Source organism: Diprion similis, chromosome 12 (assembly GCF_021155765.1).
Source record: "Diprion similis isolate iyDipSimi1 chromosome 12, iyDipSimi1.1, whole genome shotgun sequence".
Lineage (NCBI taxonomy): Eukaryota > Metazoa > Arthropoda > Insecta > Hymenoptera > Diprionidae > Diprion > Diprion similis.
Genome location: NC_060116.1, coordinates 14,223,860 through 14,246,827, shown reverse-complemented (window position 1 = coordinate 14,246,827; position 22,968 = coordinate 14,223,860). Strand labels below are relative to the sequence as shown.

Genomic DNA, 22,968 nt, shown 5'->3' with positions numbered 1-22,968 from the left:
TCCCCCTGTAAAGAACCCCTACTATATATTTATCTCCTCAACTTATAATGGGGTTTCGAAAAAGTAATCCGCTGTTATTAAACCTTTTCCTCGCAGACATTTATCTTGTCCAAAACGATAAAACTCTACGTTTTTTTGACTAACTAGTTTTAGGTAGAAAAATATGAATCTTATGTCAAAATGCGCGAATCTGTATTGTTTTCTATCATTAACCTTCCTTTTAAATTATTTAAGATTGTAGTATATATTTTATATAGGTTATGGATACATCATAGAGACCTGAATAGATTCGTTACAACTAGATGATGGTATGCGTTATGATATGGTGTTTGTCGTTTCACACAATTCATATGCCTGAATGGAAAAGGTATAATTTCGTATACTTTACGGCAAAGACTTATAGGTCAGACTCTCCATACAGAGCAGTCGAGAAAGAGCGATAGTCCAAGGCTCCAGGTATGGCGTTAATTCCTTTGTATGGAGGCATTCGTTGGATACAGTACTCAGCCTGATCAGGAGGCAATTCTCTCCTCAACTCATCAGCCAGGATGTATGGCTGCAATTCATAAACGTGACGATATTTAATTTTACCAAATAATGCAAATTCAGTAATCACATTTTTTCGAGCAGGCCAAAGTAATTACCTTGTCGCCAGCTAAAATGCGGAAGCTGTCAATGACTTGCTCCGCAGTATCAGTATCAGTGGATTCACGTGTCATGAAGTCCAAGAACGCATCAAAGTGTACAAAGCCTGAGCTGTTAGGATCCACTATGGCGAGAATACGCTGGAAATCAATATCACCTTGCCTGTCTTTACCAATTGAGTAGCCCAATGAGACGAGGCATGATTTGAATTCGTCTGGTGCAAGTCTGCCCGTCCTGTTCTTATCGAAGTGGTTGAAACTGCTGCGGAATTCGTTCAACTGATCCTGCGTAATGCCCTGTTGGAGAGAAAGAACAAAATAGTTATAATTAAAATTACTCAAAGTTTCAATTGACAGTAAGGCATCTCGATATAGAGAAATAAAATACCTTGGAGTCCCGAGTAAGAATCTGGTTCTCAACCTCGTTGATGTTGCGGTTGATGGAAGTTAATAATTGTTCCCAACCAACACGAAGGGTTTCCATGGTGTACTGTGTATACCTATTTTCAAAGATCATTCCCTCTTGCACAGCTTGGTGAATCTTCTCAAGTTCTTCAAGATGCGCCTTGTATTGGTATACAGCTGATTCGTATTCTTTCAATCGGTGGAGCTGATCTTCAAGAGTGCCCTGAAGGCCGAGACCAATAGCGGTCACAGCATCCAACTGCCGTTCCATCCAAGGTCCGACAGCATTGGCCTTCTCGGCGAATTGCCGACGTAGCATCTCGTTATCTTTTCATAAAGTTAAGGTCTGCTACTTCATCAATTTCAAAATACACCAAACACACTTACGACTCAACATAAATTCATTTATAAGCTTGACATAACGCTTGGCACATGACAAACGGATAATTTATTAACAATTTACGTGTGCAACCCACCTCGAGTGAGTTAGTTTTACCAAACTTGTTAAGCACGCAAAAAAATATTATCTGTATGCGGTGTTCAACGATGACAACATTAAAAATAGTAAACATAAGGATACTCTGCTGTTTGCGTAACTCAGCAGCTAAAGTACCGTCACGTTGTGGTACCAGTTGCCTAACGTCACTCCACTTCTTAGTTAGGTCCTAAAGAATCAATATTTCAAAGACATTAATTTTTAACTTGTAATTACAGTCAAATCAAATCTGAAGTTTTTAGTCTCTGATTATGCTTCTCCACAGAAAGCATGAGACTTACTAATGCCGTCAAGGTAGTGTACGGATTCTCAAGTCCACCAGGAATCTGGAACTGCTTGACTATCGACTCAACTTCACGAACGAGACCAACAATGGAGTTGTATTCCTTGTCTGCTTCTCCTAGCGTAGCTTTGAATGCTGCATGGGCATCCATAAGACCTTGAATCTCCTCCATTGTATGAACAATGAACATATCTACAAGATCCTCGCGAGTTCCGTCTAACCAGTTGTTGAATGGCTGGAATAAATCAAAACTTATTACCAGTCATCCAGGTTTGTACAAGTGAGTTCGGAACTACCTAACATAATCATAGACACACTTCAAGCGATGGTCGAAAAATGACGAATTAGTTGATATTTCAAGTACACACCGCAGCACGTTTGGCGAATTCCAAATGCAGAACGTCGATCTTCTCGAGAATTCGTTCTGCTTCATCCAAAGCCTGACGTCTGCGTTGGGTCAAGGTACCGAGCCTGTCCCACTGGTCGCAAATGCGCTGGCACCTTGCGTTGACCGATGCACTGTCATGGTACTCCAGAGTGCTAATTTGATTAGATAAATTTATGAAAATTCAGGATAAACAATACCGTTTGTTATCTAATAACTAACTACCTATTTCCTACTTACTTCAACTCTTGAGCAATGGCAGCAATTTGCTCCACTCGATCTTGGTGTGCAGCGAGGTCAGATTCAAAGGCTTCGTGTTTTTTTTTCAGCGCCTTCAATTCATTAAGCTTGCACTGGCGGAAGATTTGAGATGTCAACATCTCTTCTTTGCCAGCAGTCCAATCTTCGTGAGCATCTGCCTTATGCTTGAACTTTTGGGCAAGATGCTCAAGACGCTCGAGACGCATCATTTCTGACAGAAGCCATTCTTCAAACGCTTTTTCTCCAAGTTCAAGTCCTGTAAAGATTTATTTGTAATTTAAACTGTCTGTGATTTGGAAAAGAAGAATCATATACTATTGCACATTTCAAAATACACTGGTTCTGTATCAACGTTCTGTATGATGATAATATATTTCATTTCTACTCACCCTTCCATGCTTTGTTTATGTCCGAGACCATTTTGCCCTCGGTAGGCATGTAAGCAGGACGATTGCTCAGCCTTAGTTTAGTTTGCAAAGTATTGAAATTGGTTTCAAGTTTTGCTTTCTGTTCAACACGCGGTGGCTTGTGCTTACGGCGGTAGGTCCTGTACTCCTCTAGTTTCTTCTGACAACCCGCCAGTGAATTATCTGTCTGACGACTAGCCAGCCATGGCATAGTTCGCCTTATCCATTCCAGCAAATCTGATGCCAATCGCTCATATTCCTCCATAAGCCTCTCATTTTCTTGATTTACTTTCAAAACCTTGCAGATCCTGTTGGCAGCTGTCTCCGCCTATAGCCGAATGTCATACTCGAATAAATCGAATGCATCACAAAGGATTATAATTTTAGTGTGTAATTCATTCTTACGGATTTTGGCCCTTTTTTTATTTCAACCCATGTAAAACGTACGCGAGAACATACATAACATGCTGTACATTTTCCAAGATTCTATGGTTCATATTCGGTAGTAGTTTGAATTATAAACAGTAGAAATACTGTCCTGTAGTTAGAAAGTTGGATTTGAATTACAAAAGCTTCGTGTTTTTATAAATCTGAGTTTTGGAATAGAAACAGAACTGTACATACCAGCGGCATTATGTAACAGCTAATAATAGTAGTTAGGAACTATTGTCAATGGAAATGGAATACACACACACCTTTTGCGCACCGCTAAAGCAATGGTAGTATGACGATACATAAGTCATCACTGCTCTCTCGTCGGGCATAGCAGTATTTCTCATGTCTAGAAAAACACAATCGAAACGCAAACCATGCAATGTTAGTTGAAAAAAAATAACATCATCAATATGCTATTGATCACATTAATTAATTGATTAATAAAGACATTCGTCAAATCTTCAATGCAAAGATAAAATTTACACTGTAACATAGGGTTGTCCATTAGTCTTGATTAAAATTTGTCAGCTGGATTAGATCATTCATTTCTCAAACAGGTACACCAAGCAAATTCATATATTTTTAAACTTTTGTACTTCCCTATGCACAGGCAATTGTAAGTTTTCAAATGAATCGGTCATTTCATAGCTTCAGTTCGCATTCATACAATAGGTATGAATAATTGAAGCATAAAAAGCAATTGATTTCGGTTGTGTACTGTACAGGTTTAAATTAAAGTCTTAGAATTCAGCAATTGGTACAAAAATGCATAAAGAATGGGTAAAAATGGCGAAGGTTTCTTCAGCTGATAAATATCTTTGAAAAGCTTTGAAAGCGTGACCGATTCATGTACATCGCTGTACTATTTGTACACAATATATATTATATGAATAACGATAATTCAGTGCGATTAAGACGATGCGCAAGGGTTTACTTTGTACATAAGGACGTGTATGGGGTTGTGAATAATAAGGGACACGCAATGCATTGCGCTGACCTGCTGGGCGCCCTGGAACGCGTGGTAGTAGCAGGAAACGTAGGTCATGATCGCACGTTCATCCGGCTTCGGGGTGTTGATCAAATCTATTACATACATATTATCAAATCTTACAACAGCTGTTAACATTCAGTGAAACAATTTCAAATGAACGTGGCTCCGTTATTTTGCTTTGAAACGAGATCAGAACCCTAAAATGTAATTTTATTTCAATGATATGGCTGCCGAGCAAGATATAGCAATCGATTCTATTGAAAAAAAACTTCTTTTTCACACCCAAACCGCACTATACAGGTAGAAATAAAAATGACGCCTGTAAATGATAAGGAACATACTACAATCCTTAAATCGAATTGATGATATAGCTTTTTTTAGTGAACTCGCTACAGAAAGACCTGTACAAGTATGACTCGCGAAAATGTTAACTTCATAAGTTCCAGTGGAAGAATTATTACTTTACAACTAAATGGGATAAATATGTTATACACAGTAGAAAGGTATAAGTTAGAAGCTAATTAGTTGTGACGAAAAACACCTCGAATGTATTTGTTACACAGCTATTTGTAAGATGTATCCTTGTAAACTTTGATTCCTAAATTCTTTCTTGGTTGTTGTAGGGAGTCGCATTGTAATATTTGTTGCTAATATCAAATATAAGCTAAATTTACCATCGGGATCCAACATGCGTGGGATGTCGAGGTACTTCTCAGCAACGTCAAAGGCGGTGTTCAGATTTTCCAGAGGATTGTCCTTGCTTAGCTTGTTGTAGTCGATGAGGTCAGGGCGATGGCGATGGATCAAAGCACAGAATGCCAATCCATCCTTGAATGACAAATGGAAGTTCTGGACGTTGACGTTTTTGTAAGGTGCCGTTTTTCGTTGACACCAAAGTAGAAGTCCCTCTTTGGCAGTCATCTCTTCCACAGAGATATCCTGAATTGCAAATCTAAGAATGATGGTCCAGATCATTCCCAGAGTCATCTTCAGGTTACCATCAACGATTTCTAACAATAAATTCACATTTTTCAGAATCCAGAAAACTTGTCGATTGATGACGGATTAGCGATTGAAAAAATTTCGGCCAAAAAAAGTACGATGACAAAAATAATGTCAGTAATTATTGGGGGGAAAAAAATCAAATGGAAGGTTTCAATAACAGTGTTACTGAAATGTTTACAATATACAACGACGACACAAACCTTCAGCGCCAATAGAGACAAGTTTGACTCCCTTGCTGGCGATGTAATCGAGAGCCTTATTGACATTAGCGATCTTGTGGAAACGCATCTTGCCGCGGTCTGGCCTTGGGAGGGTCTCTCCGGATATTACCTCCAGTAACAACATAAGTTTCAACCCATTTCTGAAGTCGTCTTCGATTGATTCGATCGCAGTTCCAGCCTTTCGAAGATGTGAATTACACCATGCAGTAAAAGTCTGGAAGTAAAATACACGAGATTAATACTTTTGGGGCTGATCTTATGAGTGCAATTCAATGAAGATTTTTTTGGTTTTTCTCATAACGTACTTAGAATAAGATAATCTGTCGTTTGTTGGTGTTGGGTGCCCAGAATTATAAGCTCTCCATATCACTTTCGTCGCGGTGACATTATTATTATATTTACTATTACCTATGGTAAATTACGTTAAAAATCGTTCAAATGTTGTGTACTTGTTGACGTCACAAGTTCGTAGATAGTACTACGTTTCTACATGTTTAAATATGCTGAGATCTGCAAAGCATGAGCAGTAAGATAATACGCTTCACTTCCTGCCTTGCCTTCGTATTATTTCAACACATCATCGATTCAGATGCCACACCTAAGGCTTAGCTAGTCAAACATAACGTAAGGATCACAATTATGCTTACAATCCTCTCGCAAGTTTTAGAACAAATTGTTACAAGGTTCTACAATGCTCGCAGTCGAAAACTAAACATTTCACGAGCCCAGAATGAGTTTGCCAATGAAAGAATTTATAAAACAGTTGATTCGGAAAGAAACGAAATATTGAGTATAGGCTTATAAGAATTATGCAGTAGCTGATAAATGCTTCTGATCGAAGGTAAATTGCATCCTTGAAATACTTGGCAAAAACTGTGGTAGAAGCGTAGTAACTATTAAACAAGAACGACATTATACGAAGGAGAAATTTTAACAGAAAATTGTGTTTGAGGTGAGATACAGCTTCGTGTGTATTTTAGTAGCGACCCCGATCCCTGATGCTATATATATCTCGCGACCTGATTCCTAACTGGCATTTCCTACTGCTTTGCAACACGCCGAGACTGAAGCTAAGGTTTTCTACTGCACCCAGTCTGAGATTAGCAAGGTCTCGTGACCTTAGCTAATATCCTCTGAATCCCAAGAATTATGCAACCTTGGCTAATGTGACACAGTCAGGTAATTGTGTAATGTGCTCATGACTAACTGTTTACCCAGACAAAAATTGCTCAAACTGTGGCAAATATTTGAAAATTATATATGACATATTCTCATCTAATTTTGACCGATTTCAGTCACGCATCATGTCAACTCTACCAGATTCAATATCAATTGAAACCTATATGCGCTGAGTATAAAAATCAGGATAAACGCGTTGTATCGCTTGTTTTTTGAAAACATATTAAAGCCATGATTAAGAGATAAATTTTTTGATGAATCGGACGGTAAGAGGCTCAGAATTTTATTCAGTATGAGAAAATGAGGAAAGATATTGTGAATTTCGAACTGTATAAATATCTTCACGACTCGGTGCGATTGGAGTAATCGACAATACGATGAATAACATAACAGAATTGATTATAAAGAATTTGACAGAGCTACCGACGTGTTATCTTCTGTATCATAAATTGTAAGTAAGTAATTGATTCATCGTTAAGCAATCAATATCAAAGCTATGAATGGTGCCCTGATTGGATCCACAAATATCCAACAGCCAAGCATTCTGGATTCTATTTTGGCTGGTAGTTCTTAAAATAATTTTCCGAATCTAAAAGCATCCTGGTTTGATTAAAAATTAATTTCCAGTCTATGCATGTGTAGTGAGGATATTTTTACAAAGATCGAATACAACGTTATATTTTTATCCAACCGTAAAATTGATACAATCTAAGGTGGGGAGGGAAAAGTATAAATTCTTGAAACGATGCTTATTAAAAGCATAATTGCCAGCAGTTTGTTCATAAAATCAGATTTGAGCGATTTGTAAGCCGTGTAAAAAATATTTCAATACGATTTCGACGATAACTTTAATTCTGTCATAAAATCCAATCCATATCAATAATCCTACAAAGTGTTCAAGTTTATCGCATGAACAATATGAGAAGATAATTGTTATATCAAAGTATAAGTTATAAAGCTACTTAAAAACCATTTACGATTCTGTAATTGACACGATGAATAACAGAGGCATAAAAGTATGATAATTTACAACAATAACATTAACAATTTAAAAATTCTTTCTCCTCTCCAAATTTACATATCCGACGCAATTTTCTTTTTCCTTATCATTTAATATCAGATAAAATGTAGAGAAAAAAAAATAGAATCAATTAAATTTGTGAACGGTTGGCGGATCTAAAAATGGAATTTATTTCTTCTTTTTTTTTTTCTCAAATTTTTTCTCAATATTTTTTTTTTTTTTTTTCTTTTCTTGTTTTTCTTCTTTACCCTTCCACTTCTTCTGCTTTTCCTACACTCTCACGTGAAGAAAAATATTGCGTGAAACTTAATACGGGCAGCGTAACGCGGCGGCGGGCCAAAATTGGACATGGGCCACCCTAACCCTCAATCCGAGCTACGATCTATTTGTAAAACATCGACTTCTCCCGCGCTAGCAACCGTTTCAAAACCATCCGTCCGTCTGTCTCCCCGATGAATAATTTCTGTCTTGTCTTGTCTTGTCTTGTCTTGTCTTCCCGCAGCCTGAAAATTATATACGTACTACATATGCCTAGTATATATGTAGATACTTTTGCATACGTGTACCAAAGTACCTATTAGTAGCAGTAGCAGTATCAGTAGTAGTAGTAGTAGTAAATATTATAAATATAAAAGTTTGAAAAATTTCAAAAGAATGATAATATTTCTATTAATTTTTCTTATTAAAGAAATATTTCTTTCGTTTCGTATAATTATGTATAATAAGATGAGGCAAACACAATCTGAGAGAAAACAAATATTATAATATGCACTATATAATGCATTCTGACAATGAGTCACGACCGAAGCGTCATTACGAAATCACTATAGAGATGCATATATCAACTGTAATATATATCTCATAACTGTACGACGATAAGAAATATAAATTCTACAAATCACCGAGTCATATCATAACGCCTATATATATATAAGTATGTACCTATTGGTATTGGTAGTAAATTATCGTTCAACGTTGTGTCGCAGGACTGATCGCATTTTGATCAACTACTGTGCGTTCACACCCCCCCCCCCCCCCCCCCCCGCCTCCTTTTTTTGGTTTTATCGAATCAACCACTGTAAATACGTAATTGATATAGTTAATCTGGTTATCAGTGAACGTGTAATTATATTATCGAGAAATGTATATATAAGTTAAATTTCAAATCGTATACCTTATATATAAATATATATACGTTAGATTTTATTGTAAGCTTTTAATATTATGCGTGTATCCAATAAACGATATTTAATAATTATAGATAACGATCGAAAAAGCGCCGACAGCGTCACACACTGTGTGTACTGGAAAAAAGAATGTGCCGTTCAATGAATCGATCGTTTTTAGCCTAATTAAATTACCGCATATATATATATATATATACACATTATACGCGCGCGCGCGTGTAACGTATAACATCCCGGCTGATATATTTGTAGAAATTAAGGCTCGCAAACACGTTGACGTAATAGCAACGCGACGACGGTTGTAAAAACTTTCGTAGGTTTATTATGTAGACATTTAATATTTAACTTTAACACGGAGATTCGCTGGTCAGGCGTTTGAAGAATTCATTTTATCTCGGCAAAAGCATCGAGTTTACGTCTATACGAGATGCAATATATTGAATATAATGCGTATATAGGTAATAGTATACAATACAATCGCGGTGTATAAGAGGGCAGGAACAACTTATATTCAGAAGAAATTGTAAAATCGTTGGAATTAGCAATGTGCGTAACGTTATACATGTTACATATGCATACATGATGTTACGGATGTGTTATGCCCGGTGTCAAATAAAAAAACACCTGCCGTATATATAGAATTGCAGGTGCACCCTGTCGCCACGAGTCCGTGTCCCTCGACGAAGGGACGACGCGTTGGGAAGTCTTATACAGGGGAGGGGGGGTAAAGTATACGTGAGAATATTAATTGTCTTTCTTTGGAAGATCGAATACTCGACTATCGAGTGGCAAGAAAAAAGAAAAACCTTATATATCGATGAGGAAAGGAGTGATAATTTTTTTGAAGAAATGACAAATAATCCATATTATTTACAAAGTATAGTATAAATCGTTTGAAAAGAATAAGAAAAAATATATATATATTTATATATTTATACATATACGTGTACAGAAAGTACGAAAAATTTGTAAACGTGATTTGTGCATTTATGTATATATATATGTGGTTGTTTTTTTTCTTTTGGACAGTTTGTTTATCCAAATGATTACGAGTCTGAGGGAGAGAGAGAGAGAGAGAGAGAGAGAGAGAGAAAAAAAAATATAAAGAGAGAACAAGGGAGAAAGAGAGAGGTGACGTTGAAAGGTATTTTTGTTAGTCGTCACTTTTAGACCCCGGTTTTAGGCCTGATGACGCAACGGGACGCAACGCGACGCGACGCGACGCAACGACGTCGTCGTCGGCCACCCTGAAACGCGTTGCGATTCCATCGGCGGTTAAAAACATGTGTAAAAATATGTATATAGAAACACTAAAACGTAGCGAAGAATTGGAGAAAATGTTATGCGTTGTAATTAGTGAATGGCGATGACGTCAGTCGGCGGAATGACGTTTTAAGGGCTCGAACAGCGTTCACAGAAATTTTCTCGTATCACAGCTGATTCTCGGTTAAAGAACACCCATCATTTTACGTAAACGGTTACAGAGAGCTCGTGTGTTAACCGAAATACTGCTTGCTCCCTGCGGCCAATCCGCTGCGGGCAGACAGACGCGGAGCGGCGGTTTGTGGGAGCGATGAGTCTTTGGCGCAAAGCCATAATAATCATCCACGACTAATTCGTTCGCTCCCTTGCCACTGCTGTGTATATGTATATATGTATGTATGTATGTATGTATGTATGTATGTATGTCATACGACTTGACTTCACGTCAAATCCAATCTGCAGCTAAAAACAGGGAAGAATTCTGCTGATAGTCTCGGGTCGAGTTTGAAGTTCGAAATTTGAAAGGCGTAAGTTTAAATAAAGAAATCAGACTTTTGCAAAACAACGAAGTTTCAAGATTCCGAAGATTTAGCTTTCGATAAAGAAAAATTGGGAAGAATAAAGTCTAGATGGGGTGAAATTTTGAAAATCAAAATATACTCGCGTAGCGTAGTTTACTCGGAAACCGGAAACCGGAATAACAGGAAATCGAAACGTAAAAATATCGAAAATCCAAAACAAAGAAAGATCAAAGTGATGAAATTTCACCGAGCCAGAAATAAAATCATTCGATGTTTCAGATTTTTAAATTTCTTCATTTTTAACCCCGACGGACCATTTCGTTTCATATCTCTTACAATAACTGCAGCTATTATTATAATATAATGAACAAATAAAAATGACGTATTGGCGTGAATCACAGATCGAGCGGAAAGCGTAGAGGAAAACCTTTCTCTCCTCTTCGGTCATTCATCATGCGGTCGTGATTTATGATACAATGCGTATCTATAATAAATAATCCTAAAATTAGACGATCGGTGGAAAAGAAGCGATTAAAACAGAGAAAGAGAGAGAGAGTGAGCGAGTGATATATACTTATACGTTAGAGAGACTCGATTCCGTCTCGTGTGGGCGATTACTTCCTTTGATGTTATTTTTGCACAATTTTTTCGATTTTTAGAATTTGTATTACACAGCCTGTCGCCTCTCGAGCTTATCTAATTCGATAATCGCCATCCGGTATTGCGTAAAAATTATTTTCCAAAGCTAAGAACGTTACACCAGTTTCGACCAGCCATGTGACAGCGATAAGGTTGTGTAATAATAATTTTCCAACACCGAAAAGTATGTAATCAATTTCCTAACAATCTCCGCATATTTCCTTTACTCAAACACAATCCAGTTTTTATTTCAGATAAGCCGTACTTTTCATCTCTAATCTACACATATATAAATATAAAGTTGCGTAGGCTGTGCTTGGTTTAAAATATTCCTTAAAAATGACCAATAATCTTTGGAAAATTTTCAAGTTAATTTATTACGTCCAGAAAACAAGAAACAAATTTTTGTTACGAAATATAAAATCATGCATCATCTGCACTGCGTGAAAAACGGAAAGAGGCAGACGAGAATATTTAATAGTTTCATTTGAATATCACTAAAGATAAGATGATTAAAATTTCGTCCGTAGTTATAAAGATTGCCTTCGTCATCTTGCTCTCATACCTTATATGCGTTCATACATGCTCATTTGAATTTCTCTTTCATCACTTCGCATACTCATATACCGCGTAAGTATACGATGATGTGCACACTATTTCCGCGAAATATCACCGCGATGCTTATTCAGGCGGTTGATACTTGAATACTTCCGCAAAACGATGTGATGTGATATTCGCATTACTCACACGGCTGTCCAGCAAGTAGATACGATATACACGAATTGCAATATCTCGCGTGGTCACGATTGTCACGAATTGTAAACCGTCGGCGATAAGACCACATTGGATATATAATAATTACAGTTCAAATTACTTGGTAGTATACAAATGTTTCATACAAGGCTGAATTTATTTTACTTCATTAGAATAAAGAAGTGAAGTCGAAAAATTTTTATTTTCTGAAATGTCTCGACCCCCAATACTCTATACATTTTCAAAAAGTTTAACACGTTTGGCTGCTAACTTCAGCTTCATATATGTTTCACGTATCAACGAATTTTGTGAAAAACTCATTGTTTGCAGCATTAAGATTACTGGAAGTTTCGTAAACTGTTAATTAATACAGAATCAAGAAACTCACAGATTTTGCAAGTTCAACTTTTCTAGAATTCCTCATTTTAATCATCCGACGAGAGAAAAAAGTTACACGATTTCTTTTTCGTGCTGTTTTGGTGACGTGTGTATGATGTATATCTAAGCTTGAGTCACGTGTATGTACGCATGCTAATTGTAAGTACGCGTCGTTTCATTAATATCAGAAGGAAATGAGCATCCAGATACAGTATAACACGATCATAATATATATTACAAACTGTACTTCCGTGTAATATAAATCCAAGAATATAGCGGTTGTCCCCATTACTCAGAAGTACCTCACATATCGCGATCTTAAACCTTACAAACCTTATAAAAATATTTTTCATTAAAAATCGTAGAACGTGATTATTATACATCCGTATAATTAAAGATCTCATCATTTTTCTACAACGATTTCTTAAAATCGTTGAAATAAATGCATAACACACGGATTATAAACATATAATTTTTATATTATAATAACACGAAATACCCTGCACGAGCTAATAAAGTTATGAAACATATATCGAAATTTTTATCTCATGTACATAATAGATTCATACGCATAAGAATCTCCATAAGAACTCAGCGTAACGTAAAGTTTATGAAAAGAGATTAGCATACCCACAAATCTAACGGCGAAAGATTCGTGAGCTTGTTTTTATGAAATTCCAATTTCACATGGGAAAATAATTTAACAAAAAAAAAAAAAAAAAAAAAAAAAAAAAAAAAAAAAAAAAAAAAAAAAAAAAAAAAAAAAAATCGTGCACACATATTATACAATATTTCATCCATATATAATATATGCCACGGATAAAACGTGAATATGAATACGATCACCACGTACGGTCCGTGTTACGTTGAAACTTGAGACCCGGTTCAATAATATTACATACATGCATGCATGCATAATATGGCCCAGTCAGCAGATGAGGCTTCGTATACGGTGCGTATAATAGAGACACATAAGACGTGAAAGGAGCAGCGCGGATCGTCAAAAAGATATCACGGACACACAGCTCGACTACTTACATGACCTTTTCTTATATTATAATATCACATTCATTGACCTTTTTAATGAAATAAATCGCTCGATGTCTCGCGTCGTGATTTCCTGTATAAAAATATTTTTCACTACGTTTCGTTTTACGAATCGTTCGATAGTGGCGTCTAAATTCTTGACACAACTTTGTAGTATGTTAATACTGATATTATAGCCTGTAACAGACTCTCAAATTAATTTACCGACCCTGCAGCAGTGGGACACCAGGATTAAAATTGACTGAAAGGGAAGGGGGGTGGGTATATATATATATATATATACGTATATATCCCCTGCTTCTTCTTCCTTATCTTTTTTCTAGTTTTTTTTTTCTCTTCTCTTCTTTCCCTTCGACAAACCGGAGCGAAACAACATAGATATTATGTTAGTTGATATATTGTTCTGACCCGATTTAATAGAAGGGAAGTATAATGTGTGTGTGTGTGTGAGTGTGTCAATAAAAATTCTCAACGATTGGGAAATGTAGAGAGAAGTGAGAGAGAGAGAGAGAAAGAGAGAACAGTGTTGGCGCTTGTTTTATATTATATGAATATAATAATACGATAAAACATTATGGGCAGATACTTGGGGTAACGAATAACGTTATTTATACACAAAAAAAAAAAAAGAAAGAAAGAAAAAAAAATCAATTTTTTTTTCTTTTTTCTTAAAATAAAATATTTATAACCGTTCGAACAGTTGTGGTGTCGATAGTATAATTACGTGCTCTACTGACAAATATCGAGCATTTGCGAGGGGGACACGTTATTTGGCAACGTTCACTACTTACTTTTAAACAGCTATAATACGAGACTAGTGATGTCTCTGGTGTTTTTCGACTTTCGAAGAGGGGATTCACACATGCCGTCTCGGGCAGTGATCCTGAAGGAAACTACTTTGTAAAAGAAAAATGAAAAAAAAAGGAGAGAGAAAGAGAGAGAGAGTGAGACGGAGAGCCATGCGACAGAAAGAAAATTTGTAAGGAGATTAAGTGTCTTCGACGTTTTATCGATTCACGTGAAGAGATTTATTTTTTTTATTTTTTTTCATTTCATTTTAAAACTATTTAAAACGCATCGAATATACGGCAAATATCTCTCTCTCTCTCTCTCTCACTCTCTATATGTAAATACATGTTGAGAACTACACGTGCAGTTTGGTGCGTAATGTGTTAATAAATAGAGGCGAAAGAGAGGCAAAAAAAAAAAATAAAAAAAATAAAAAAAAAAACACGTGGGAAAATTGTTCCAAATCATCAACGAGCACCGATCGACAAGTAAGTAGCTGATCGTTGCTATTCGCGTATATTATATCATAAAATATTTCTTTCTCTCTGTCTCTCTCCCCCCCTCTCTCTCTCTCTCTCTCTCTCTTTCTCGCTCTCTCAAACTATTCGTGCATCGCTATTTATCGCAGACAAATTACACGTACGCGGTTGTACGAAAATAGACTCCGCAAGAAAAACTGCAAACACGATCGGTTAAATGTCTCAAACATACCGATGATAGACGTAGAATCGGACAATAATTAATTGCTGCGTGAAATTTTTTATTTTTCTTTTCGTTTCTTTTCTTTTTTTCATCCGTTGAGTGGGTCATACGGCAGACCCTGATTTAATTTCGATATTGGCCGACGGCCTGCTGAAGGCAAGCCGTTCAACCGTTCCAAAGGTCAATGATTCGGGATTAAAAAAATCAATTAAACATAACATTCTCCACGAGAATATATATATATGTATAGCCGCTGCTTCTCGGACGACGACGTTTTTTGTCTACAGTAAGCGGCGAAATATTCGTGAAACGGGAAACGAGTTAAACGTGATCTTTCCTCTCTACTCCCTCGTCTCTTTTTCTATCTCTCTTTTTAATTTCCCAAGATAAAAGCCTTTCTCTCTCTCTCTCTCTTTCCTTCACCGCGGTGAATAATCGAGATGAACGATGGTTGAAAAAAAATTGGTTTCAAACAAATTGCGAGGCGTGATCATCGTTTGTTATTATAGATATATATTAATCCGTATTTCAACACAAGTTTAATACAAGCCTGTATGGGATTATTAGTATTCGTTATTTGTTTTTGAACACCATTTATTTATCGGTCACGCTGCTTGTTTTTTCTCGAAAATAATATCCTGCAGCGTTAAACTGCGGAATGCATCCAAACACTCACTGATAATCTCATTACCCATGAATTGGAATAACATAAGAGATGGAAAGACATAGAAAATAATATGCAGATTTAGCGATGGATGTCAATAATGATTAAAGTGAATTGAAAACAAATTTTCGTAAAAAAAAAAAAACAAAAAAAAAACGAAATGATGCAAATTTATTTGACACGATACACGTGCCATTGGGATAAAATTTCAACTTATTGTTTTATTCGTTTATTTATTCGTATAAGGAGAAACTACAAAAGAAGTAATCATAAATTTTGATAAAACTTTTATAGAAGGAAGAATTTTGCACACTGATCCAGTTCAGAACTATGATTACAAATATATATTAATAATGACGGTAAGGAAATGAAAAAATATTGGAAATTATATTTCATAGCGATTGATGCAGCTCCTAAGTTTCGAGCCTCACGTAGGTACGCAAACGAAGTATCGCAGCGCAGTAATTTCTTCTTGGAATTTTTTTAAATAACCTAATCGCTCTCTCTCTCTCTTTCTCACTCTGTAAGTTCTTTCGCGTGTTATGAAGTAGTAGAATAAATGATGTAAAACGTGATTATGCTGTAAAACCACACACAGGATACGTGTGACGAGAACAACAGCCGTTGTAAGGAATGTAACTTTAGAGTTGAAATATTTTACAGATATATATATATAATAAACATATTCCATTGAATAAGAAATTCCGCTGAAATCCAACGATTACAACAATATACGTTACACATATAATAATATCGTTTGAATCATCAAAAGATCGCAATTCAAAGTTCACAATCATCTCGTATAATTACGAAAGAATAATTATTTCCTGCCCGAGATTCCGATTGGGCGAGTTAACGTGTAATTATATATATATATTATTATAATAGAAAATTATACGAGTTTCTCTAATGTCAGTAGCACGACCTTTGGACCGATTATATAGCCGACCTTTGAACAAAGACCGAAGACGTGAATCGTAAGAAATTGAGTAGGTACGTGATGCACGTACGAGTATTTATTTGAAAATTTCTTCAATAAATGTATAATTTGAGTATGATAAACTGCCTCCGAACCAGAAATTATTCAACGCCATATTCACGCATTAATTATACGGATCGTTTATAAAATAAACGGCGTAACGCTCGTTTACCGTGTTTATACAGATGTGTGATTGATCGCTTTTTCGTTTTCTTTTTTTACTTTTCCTTTACTTTTGTTTTCTTAACCCAGTGTTACATCATTGTCTTCATTTGAAGCTTGGCGAAAGAATCTCTCTCTTTCTCCCTCTCTCTATCTTTCTTAAGGCTCGAGTATAACGTGCAAGATAAATGTATAGCATGTATAAACTGTGCGTGTCAGAATATTGTAATCCAATGTGCAGTGTTCGAATAATGAATTTTTTCACGAGTATTACGTACATCAATTCGACTAAAACGCCGCACATTTGGTTCTTAACGAAACCGAGCAAGCATTCCACCTCTGATCGTGAGTCAAGGCAGGATTATTTCTGTCATAAAATCCAAAAATATAATCTGAAGGTCTATTCCGTATAGACCTGGAAGAAACTCTTGACCGGTTGCCAAATTTTTACCGAAAAAAAAGGAAACCAGAACGATTTTCTATAGCATGCCGAGCGAATAATATCAACCGATAGAAACGTTCCATTTTCCCAATCGATTACTAATGATGTAAAAGTAGCAATAGTAATAGAAACGTATTAGAACGTCAAGTTTTAATTATCCAAGATTCCTGCTGCGCATACCAGATACACACTTAATTACTCTACATAATCGTACGACTTAGAATCACCCCCCGAAACGGTTGTCCTACGTAGGAATATAAGAGACGAGTATAAACACAGGAAAAGCGCAGATAAGCAAATAACCCAGCCTAACCCAACCTAGACCAACGATAAGGTGCAGTTCCCTTGAAGTTACACAAGCTGTTACAGTGTGGATGCTTTCTGCTATATCTGTGCGAAATGACGACGGGGGGTCGTTCGGAAACGAAATGGATATAAAGTAGACCGAGGTGAGGTGAACGGAACAATGCTGAATGCGTTGCACTGCTGACACGATAGCTTGTATTATACGTGGGTCAAAATCGAAGAAAAAGATAAAAATAAGAATAAGAATATGAATAAGAAGGAGAAGGAAGCAGCGAAGCAGGAGGGGGGAGGAGGAATCTGTGAGCCTTGTCTGTATGCGCTCTTGGTTTGACGTAACGACGGAAAACGCGACGGATTAGCCCCTTTAACAGGGATGTGCAAGGAGAAAAGTAAACTCCGATGAAGGTTCGTCGCTTTGAGCAGCTCGAATCGCGGTGTCGCAAGCGAGAAAAGTAAGTACGGGTGAGGCCGTGGCGTCGAAGCAACGAACGGGCAGGAGCAGAGACAGGAATGCGGTGGCGGTGTTTGTACATACATAGGTTGAGAGGTACGAGACATACGTTGTATACTACAGAGACGTTCGTTCCTCTTCCTAGTTCGACGAGATATCTCTGCTACATAGGTAAGTATTCATTCTCTCTCTCTCTATCTCTCTCTATCTCTCTCTATCTTTGTCGCTCTCGCTCTCTCTTCGGGCGAAGCAACGCGCGCGGCGCCTGATCGCGAGAGAGGAATAGGTATAAAAAAAGACTCGCACGCGACAAAGTTATAGGAGGTGGTAGATGTGATAGATGTAAGGAGTAAGTAAGTAAGTAAGTAAGTAAGTAAGTAAGTAAGTAAGTAAGGTTGGAATTTGATTGACTCACTTTTTTCTGCTGCTTCTCCCAGGCCGGGTCCAAGAGACCCTCGCGTTCCCACTCCTCCTCGGGTTCCATGTACCCATCCCCATATGCCTCCATGTCGTTCATTCTTGACGCCCCTTCAAAGGTAAACGTGGGTAAAGAAGAAGAAGAAGAAGAAGAAGAAGAAGAAGAAGTTGATGATGATGATGGTGTCGATGATCACGACGTGGAAGGTGATGACGATGATGATACTTTTCACTTTATATCCGATAATAGATATTGGGAAAACCGAACGGACGTTCGTGCAACGGTTACAGCGAACTACCGAAACTCGTTCTCTTCTCGCTCTCAGCAATGACTCGTCGTCGTCGTCGTCGTCGTCGTCGTCGTTGACGTCGCTAAACTACCAGAGAACTTCGACAGTGAAAGAAGAAAACGAAAGAGTAGAGTCGAAGAGAAGAAGAGAACGAGCGGGATAATAAAACGATGAAAGAAGAAGAAGAAAAAAAAAAATAAAAAAAGAATGGAAAAGAATAAGAATGAAAATAACAATAATCGTAACGCTACGTACGAAAATAACTTGACCAAAACAAATAGGCGGCTCAAAACGTACCCGCCAAGCCCAGAAAACCTTTCGTGTCGTCGTTTGCCCTCGCGCTGACCCCTCTGCCTAGAATCTGACAATCGGACCACTGCCTGACAAAACTTATCCCCACTCTAACCTCCTTAGCCGCCGCTGCCGCTGCCTGCCGTCGAGCGACGAGAACCCCACCACCGGACGATACCGCGGGCAATGCAATAAGTATCTCACATCGACACACCGACACACACCGACACACACCGACACACCACGAATCCCTATCCTATATCTCTAGAAGACTTGACTCCTCGATTCTCGGTGGACTGTTCTTATTTTTTTCTACTCACCGACACCCCTCTCCGGTTTAACAACGCCGGGGAATATTGGCGCAAAGGTGTCGAAAATAACTCAGGGCGAAAGCCTATCGAGGCGTACCTCCCTCACCCACGCGTACCGAAAATAATTCTGCTCCTGAAGCCGCGAGAAGCTTACGAAAAATCAACGCGCCCCCCATCACCGGACTCAGGAATACACAAATGCGCGCGATTGTCAAAGTGTGCTGTGGTCAGGTTGGTACACGCTGAATTGTGGAATCGATCCTCGATTCGATTAATCGAATTGCTTCGAAACTACTGGCTGTGAGCGAGCTTACCGATTCATCCACCGTTGACTGCTATTTACAAAATGGCCGTCTCCCTGTCAGGTTCGTATTTGTTTATTTCCCTACAGATAATCCGCTGGACCTTTCTCTCCTTCGTCCCGATTCTGAGGATCGCTATGTTTTTATCGAACGAAAAAATTTCTTCAAACCACTCGTCTACGCTTCGATTATTATGGGACAAAATTTATCATATTTGTATAATTTTATTTCCAACTTTCTTCTCCCGTGTTTTCCAAACGATTTACAAATAAGACAACAACGTGGACGTCTCATTTTATTTGAATGACCATGGGGTTCTGGTGATTTATTTAACTTTGAATTAGGGACGTTAACGTGTCACACAATCGACCATACGCTGTGTTACGTATCACTTAGAGGTTAGGAAGAGAAGAATTTTTCCTCCCATTACCCTTTTACCTTAGTTTATTAATGAACCGTATAAACTAACATTGAATTTCACTCCGCTTGCAGCATACTGGGTAAAGTTCTTCATCGGAGCTGGTTTCCCTCAAGACGTCGCAACCAAACATGCAGTCGTATTTTCGAACAATCGTATCCATCCGGACATGTTGCCGGATCTTGATAAGCCGAGTCTGAAAGAAATGGGGATAACTTTGATGGGAGATATGATAGCGATCTTGCGATATGCCAAAAAAGTCGTCGAGGAGACCACATGTGAAAAGTTTCTGGTAGATTCTGAAGGTTCGATAGTGTCAAAGGTTACAGCTAAGCCTGTGTTAAAAAAGCCAGCCATTAAAATGGTGACCAGAAGTGCCACACCTGGTAAAGTCAAAACAGAACCAGAAAATGCTACAAAAATAGTGAAAAACACAGGGAATATAGCAACGACCTCCTCACTTGTGGCTAAAAAGAAACCTGTAGCTGCTAAAATTGTATCACGTATTATTGAAAAGCCAAAACCCCAAGTATCTCTTAAAAGAAAATTAGATTCGTGTTCCGACGATTATGAAAGCGAAGCTAGCGACGAAGACTGGGATAATAATAGTCCAAAAAAAATAGCACCTGAAGATGAGGTTGGATATAAAGTAATAATGCCTAAAGGTACAACACTGAGAAGTCGTAAGATATTGAAAAAAGTTTTGGAACAGAAAAGGACAGTGTTTGATCGCCTTGGCGATAGTTCTGTTACCAGTACGACAAACCTGGCAGAAACGGCAACACCTACCTTTAATGTTACAGGATTAGGAAAAGAGGTGTTCAAAAGAAATTCGAGTGTATTTAACAGATTGGGAGACAAAGACGGTAAAAAAGAACAACTACCTTACGTTGGAATTCTGAAGAATGGTAAAAACAGCACAGCAACCCCTGGCATCTTGAAAAATTCTCCAACAAGACTGGGAAATACAATTCTGACAACAACGAAGGTGGTCAAGATGGCCTCAAAACCTACTGGTGGCACCATGCGAGCTGACCAAGAAAAAAAACAAAAAATTGTTCTCGGGAAAGCAAAGCAGTTGGTAAGAGTCAATAAGAAAATTACCATCAACAACCCCTCACCTACTACTACCAAAGTCATAAGGAAGATCGCTACTTCAAGCAAACTAGGTAATTGAGTGTTCTAGACTTATATCTTGAGATTACTTCAGTTCATCAGGGAATTGGATAATGATTTCTTTATTTTATTCTCTAGCCTCGCAGCAAGCATCCGCATTGCCCGCAAAGGCCCGCCTCGGTGTGACAAACTTGTCGCCAGTAAAGCAAGTAACGTTTAACAAGACTGCAACTGTAAAAAGACTCGTGAAGCCAGGGGTCTTCAGCAGACTTGGAGTCTGAGGGAAAATGTACTAATGACTTACTATTTCTTTCATTGTTGATTAGCTTTTTTCGTTTCCCATTTATGGAGTGTATATACTTAAATACTTGACTTGTATAAGTATCGATCATAATATAATATAATATAAGGATAAAATTATAGTCAGAATTCAGTATCTTGTAAGAGACTAATAGCTAAATTGCTCACAGTAATTTCAATTCATTTCCTCTAAAATATTATCAGTACTACTTCATGTAGAAGTGACGTGCAATAGAATTCTGCAAGTATTTATTAAGAAATTGATCATATTCACTAGTATTATATTTACTGTCAAATTAGGAGAGTTCTATTGCACAAGTCCACATAAAACTTTGTAACACAAACTGCAAGTGGTACTGTATATTGCTGTTCGCAGTTGTTAATCCACCGCAATTGTAGTTCCTGACATCAAATTAATTGTTTTTAATTTCAATCCTTTTATATACGTTTGTCAAGTAGAAACTTGCTTTATTCAACTAACAAATCTTGTTTGTCTTTGCTTACTCAGTGAAATTTTTTTCATCTATAACCATATCTTTTTATATAATTTTTCTGTACTTGCATCACAAATTACACTATATTCACGTTTTTTTTTTTGTTTTTTTTTCCCACAACCATAACCAGATGTAAGAATCGAGATTACAATCTATTGCAACTACTTGTCGATTTCTAATGGAAAGGAGCACTATTTACCCAAATAGGAGTTATTATTAATTCGACTTCCCTCATGATCGTGGAGAATAAAATTTTGGAACAAAGTCGTTTATCGTCTAAATATAGCTGATGCAAAAATGTTAATTTCGTGAAACTTTGATCATTCTAAAAATATAAAACCATTTTTAAGATCTGATTATTACGTTTGTTAAACGGGATTGAATGCAAAACGAATTGTAAGATTTTAGGGTTTATGATACTTGTAGAGTTGACTTAGCAATTTTGCTATTAGCTTATGCATTTTTCAATATCCATAATTTTTTTTACAGAATTTTGTAATTTTCAAATTTATGATTTGTGATTATTATTTAAGGGAAATTATTATTATTCTATTTTATTTAACAAAACTTGAATTTAATTTTTTTTTAATGTATATCGAACACCTCATTTTAATTTCATTACAGTTCGTGAAGAAAAATATCAAAACCACATGTTACCTATGAATTCAATTGCTTTTATTTTCATAAGCGAGACGATAGAAAATATTCTGCTTGCACAGCTGGCAACCTTCTCGTTTCGAATGATCAAGGCAACGCATAGCAACATTGGCAGCTTCGCTCGTTATATGAAGAAAATTTATCAGCCAAAAAAAGGCAAGATTACGATCACACTATAAATGCCAATTAAAGGCAAAAATACCTCCGTAGGTAGCACTAATTTCTACTGAAACAATCCATTGCGATAAGATGTAATAGTTCCCAATTTCCAAAAACATCTCCAGTCGGCAAAAAAGGTCCAGAAGTGAGTTGACTGAAATATTAGCGTCTTACGACAGGCAAACCATGTATGCACA

The 22,968-nt window shown here is 37.1% G+C and overlaps 2 protein-coding genes across 6 annotated transcripts; one reads left to right on the top strand and one right to left on the bottom strand.

The window, feature by feature from the left end:
* Window positions 1–223: 223 nt before the first annotated feature.
* On the bottom strand, window positions 224–19,489 carry LOC124413269 (alpha-actinin, sarcomeric). 4 transcript variants are annotated; one of them, XM_046893752.1, is made up of 14 exons: window positions 19,021–19,489; window positions 18,432–18,544; window positions 5,513–5,747; window positions 4,982–5,317; window positions 4,310–4,399; window positions 3,577–3,662; window positions 2,864–3,209; window positions 2,454–2,730; window positions 2,197–2,368; window positions 1,827–2,063; window positions 1,630–1,714; window positions 1,033–1,376; window positions 645–941; window positions 224–556 (listed from the first exon to the last, which is right to left on the bottom strand). In XM_046893752.1, the coding sequence occupies exons 2-14, from the start codon at window positions 18,531–18,533 to the stop codon at window positions 398–400; spliced, it is 2,766 nt and encodes a 921-aa protein (XP_046749708.1). In that variant the 5' UTR covers window positions 18,534–18,544; window positions 19,021–19,489; the 3' UTR covers window positions 224–397. The 4 variants fall into 4 exon arrangements, with proteins under 4 accessions (XP_046749708.1, XP_046749706.1, XP_046749707.1 ...); XM_046893750.1 differs by lacking the exon at window positions 4,310–4,399; XM_046893751.1 differs by lacking the exon at window positions 3,577–3,662 and having other exon boundaries at window positions 4,314–4,399; window positions 18,979–19,487.
* Window positions 17,977–21,594, top strand: LOC124413271 (uncharacterized protein C19orf47 homolog). 2 transcript variants are annotated; one of them, XM_046893757.1, is made up of 3 exons: window positions 17,977–18,187; window positions 20,120–21,214; window positions 21,300–21,594. In XM_046893757.1, the coding sequence occupies exons 1-3, from the start codon at window positions 18,076–18,078 to the stop codon at window positions 21,440–21,442; spliced, it is 1,350 nt and encodes a 449-aa protein (XP_046749713.1). In that variant the 5' UTR covers window positions 17,977–18,075; the 3' UTR covers window positions 21,443–21,594. The 2 variants fall into 2 exon arrangements, with proteins under 2 accessions (XP_046749713.1, XP_046749714.1); XM_046893758.1 differs by lacking the exon at window positions 17,977–18,187 and adding an exon at window positions 19,618–19,690.
* The last annotated feature ends 1,374 nt before the right edge of the window (window positions 21,595–22,968 follow it).

What these genes read in the sequence shown, in the direction of transcription:
- LOC124413271 (XM_046893757.1), top strand. Translation starts at nt 18,076, where the DNA reads ATGCGGTGGCGGTGTTTGTACATACATAGGTTGAGAGGTACGAGACAT. An exon ending in GAGATATCTCTGCTACATAG is followed by an intron (nt 18,188 to 20,119) that starts GTAAGTATTCAT and finishes CTCCGCTTGCAG; the next exon opens with CATACTGGGTAAAGTTCTTC. An exon ending in CGCTACTTCAAGCAAACTAG is followed by an intron (nt 21,215 to 21,299) that starts GTAATTGAGTGT and finishes TTTATTCTCTAG; the next exon opens with CCTCGCAGCAAGCATCCGCA.
- LOC124413269 (XM_046893752.1), bottom strand. Translation starts at nt 18,533, where the DNA reads ATGAACGACATGGAGGCATATGGGGATGGGTACATGGAACCCGAGGAG. An exon ending in TGTCTCTATTGGCGCTGAAG is followed by an intron (nt 5,318 to 5,512) that starts GTTTGTGTCGTC and finishes ATTTATTGTTAG; the next exon opens with AAATCGTTGATGGTAACCTG. An exon ending in ACACTACCTTGACGGCATTA is followed by an intron (nt 1,715 to 1,826) that starts GTAAGTCTCATG and finishes TTGATTCTTTAG; the next exon opens with GACCTAACTAAGAAGTGGAG.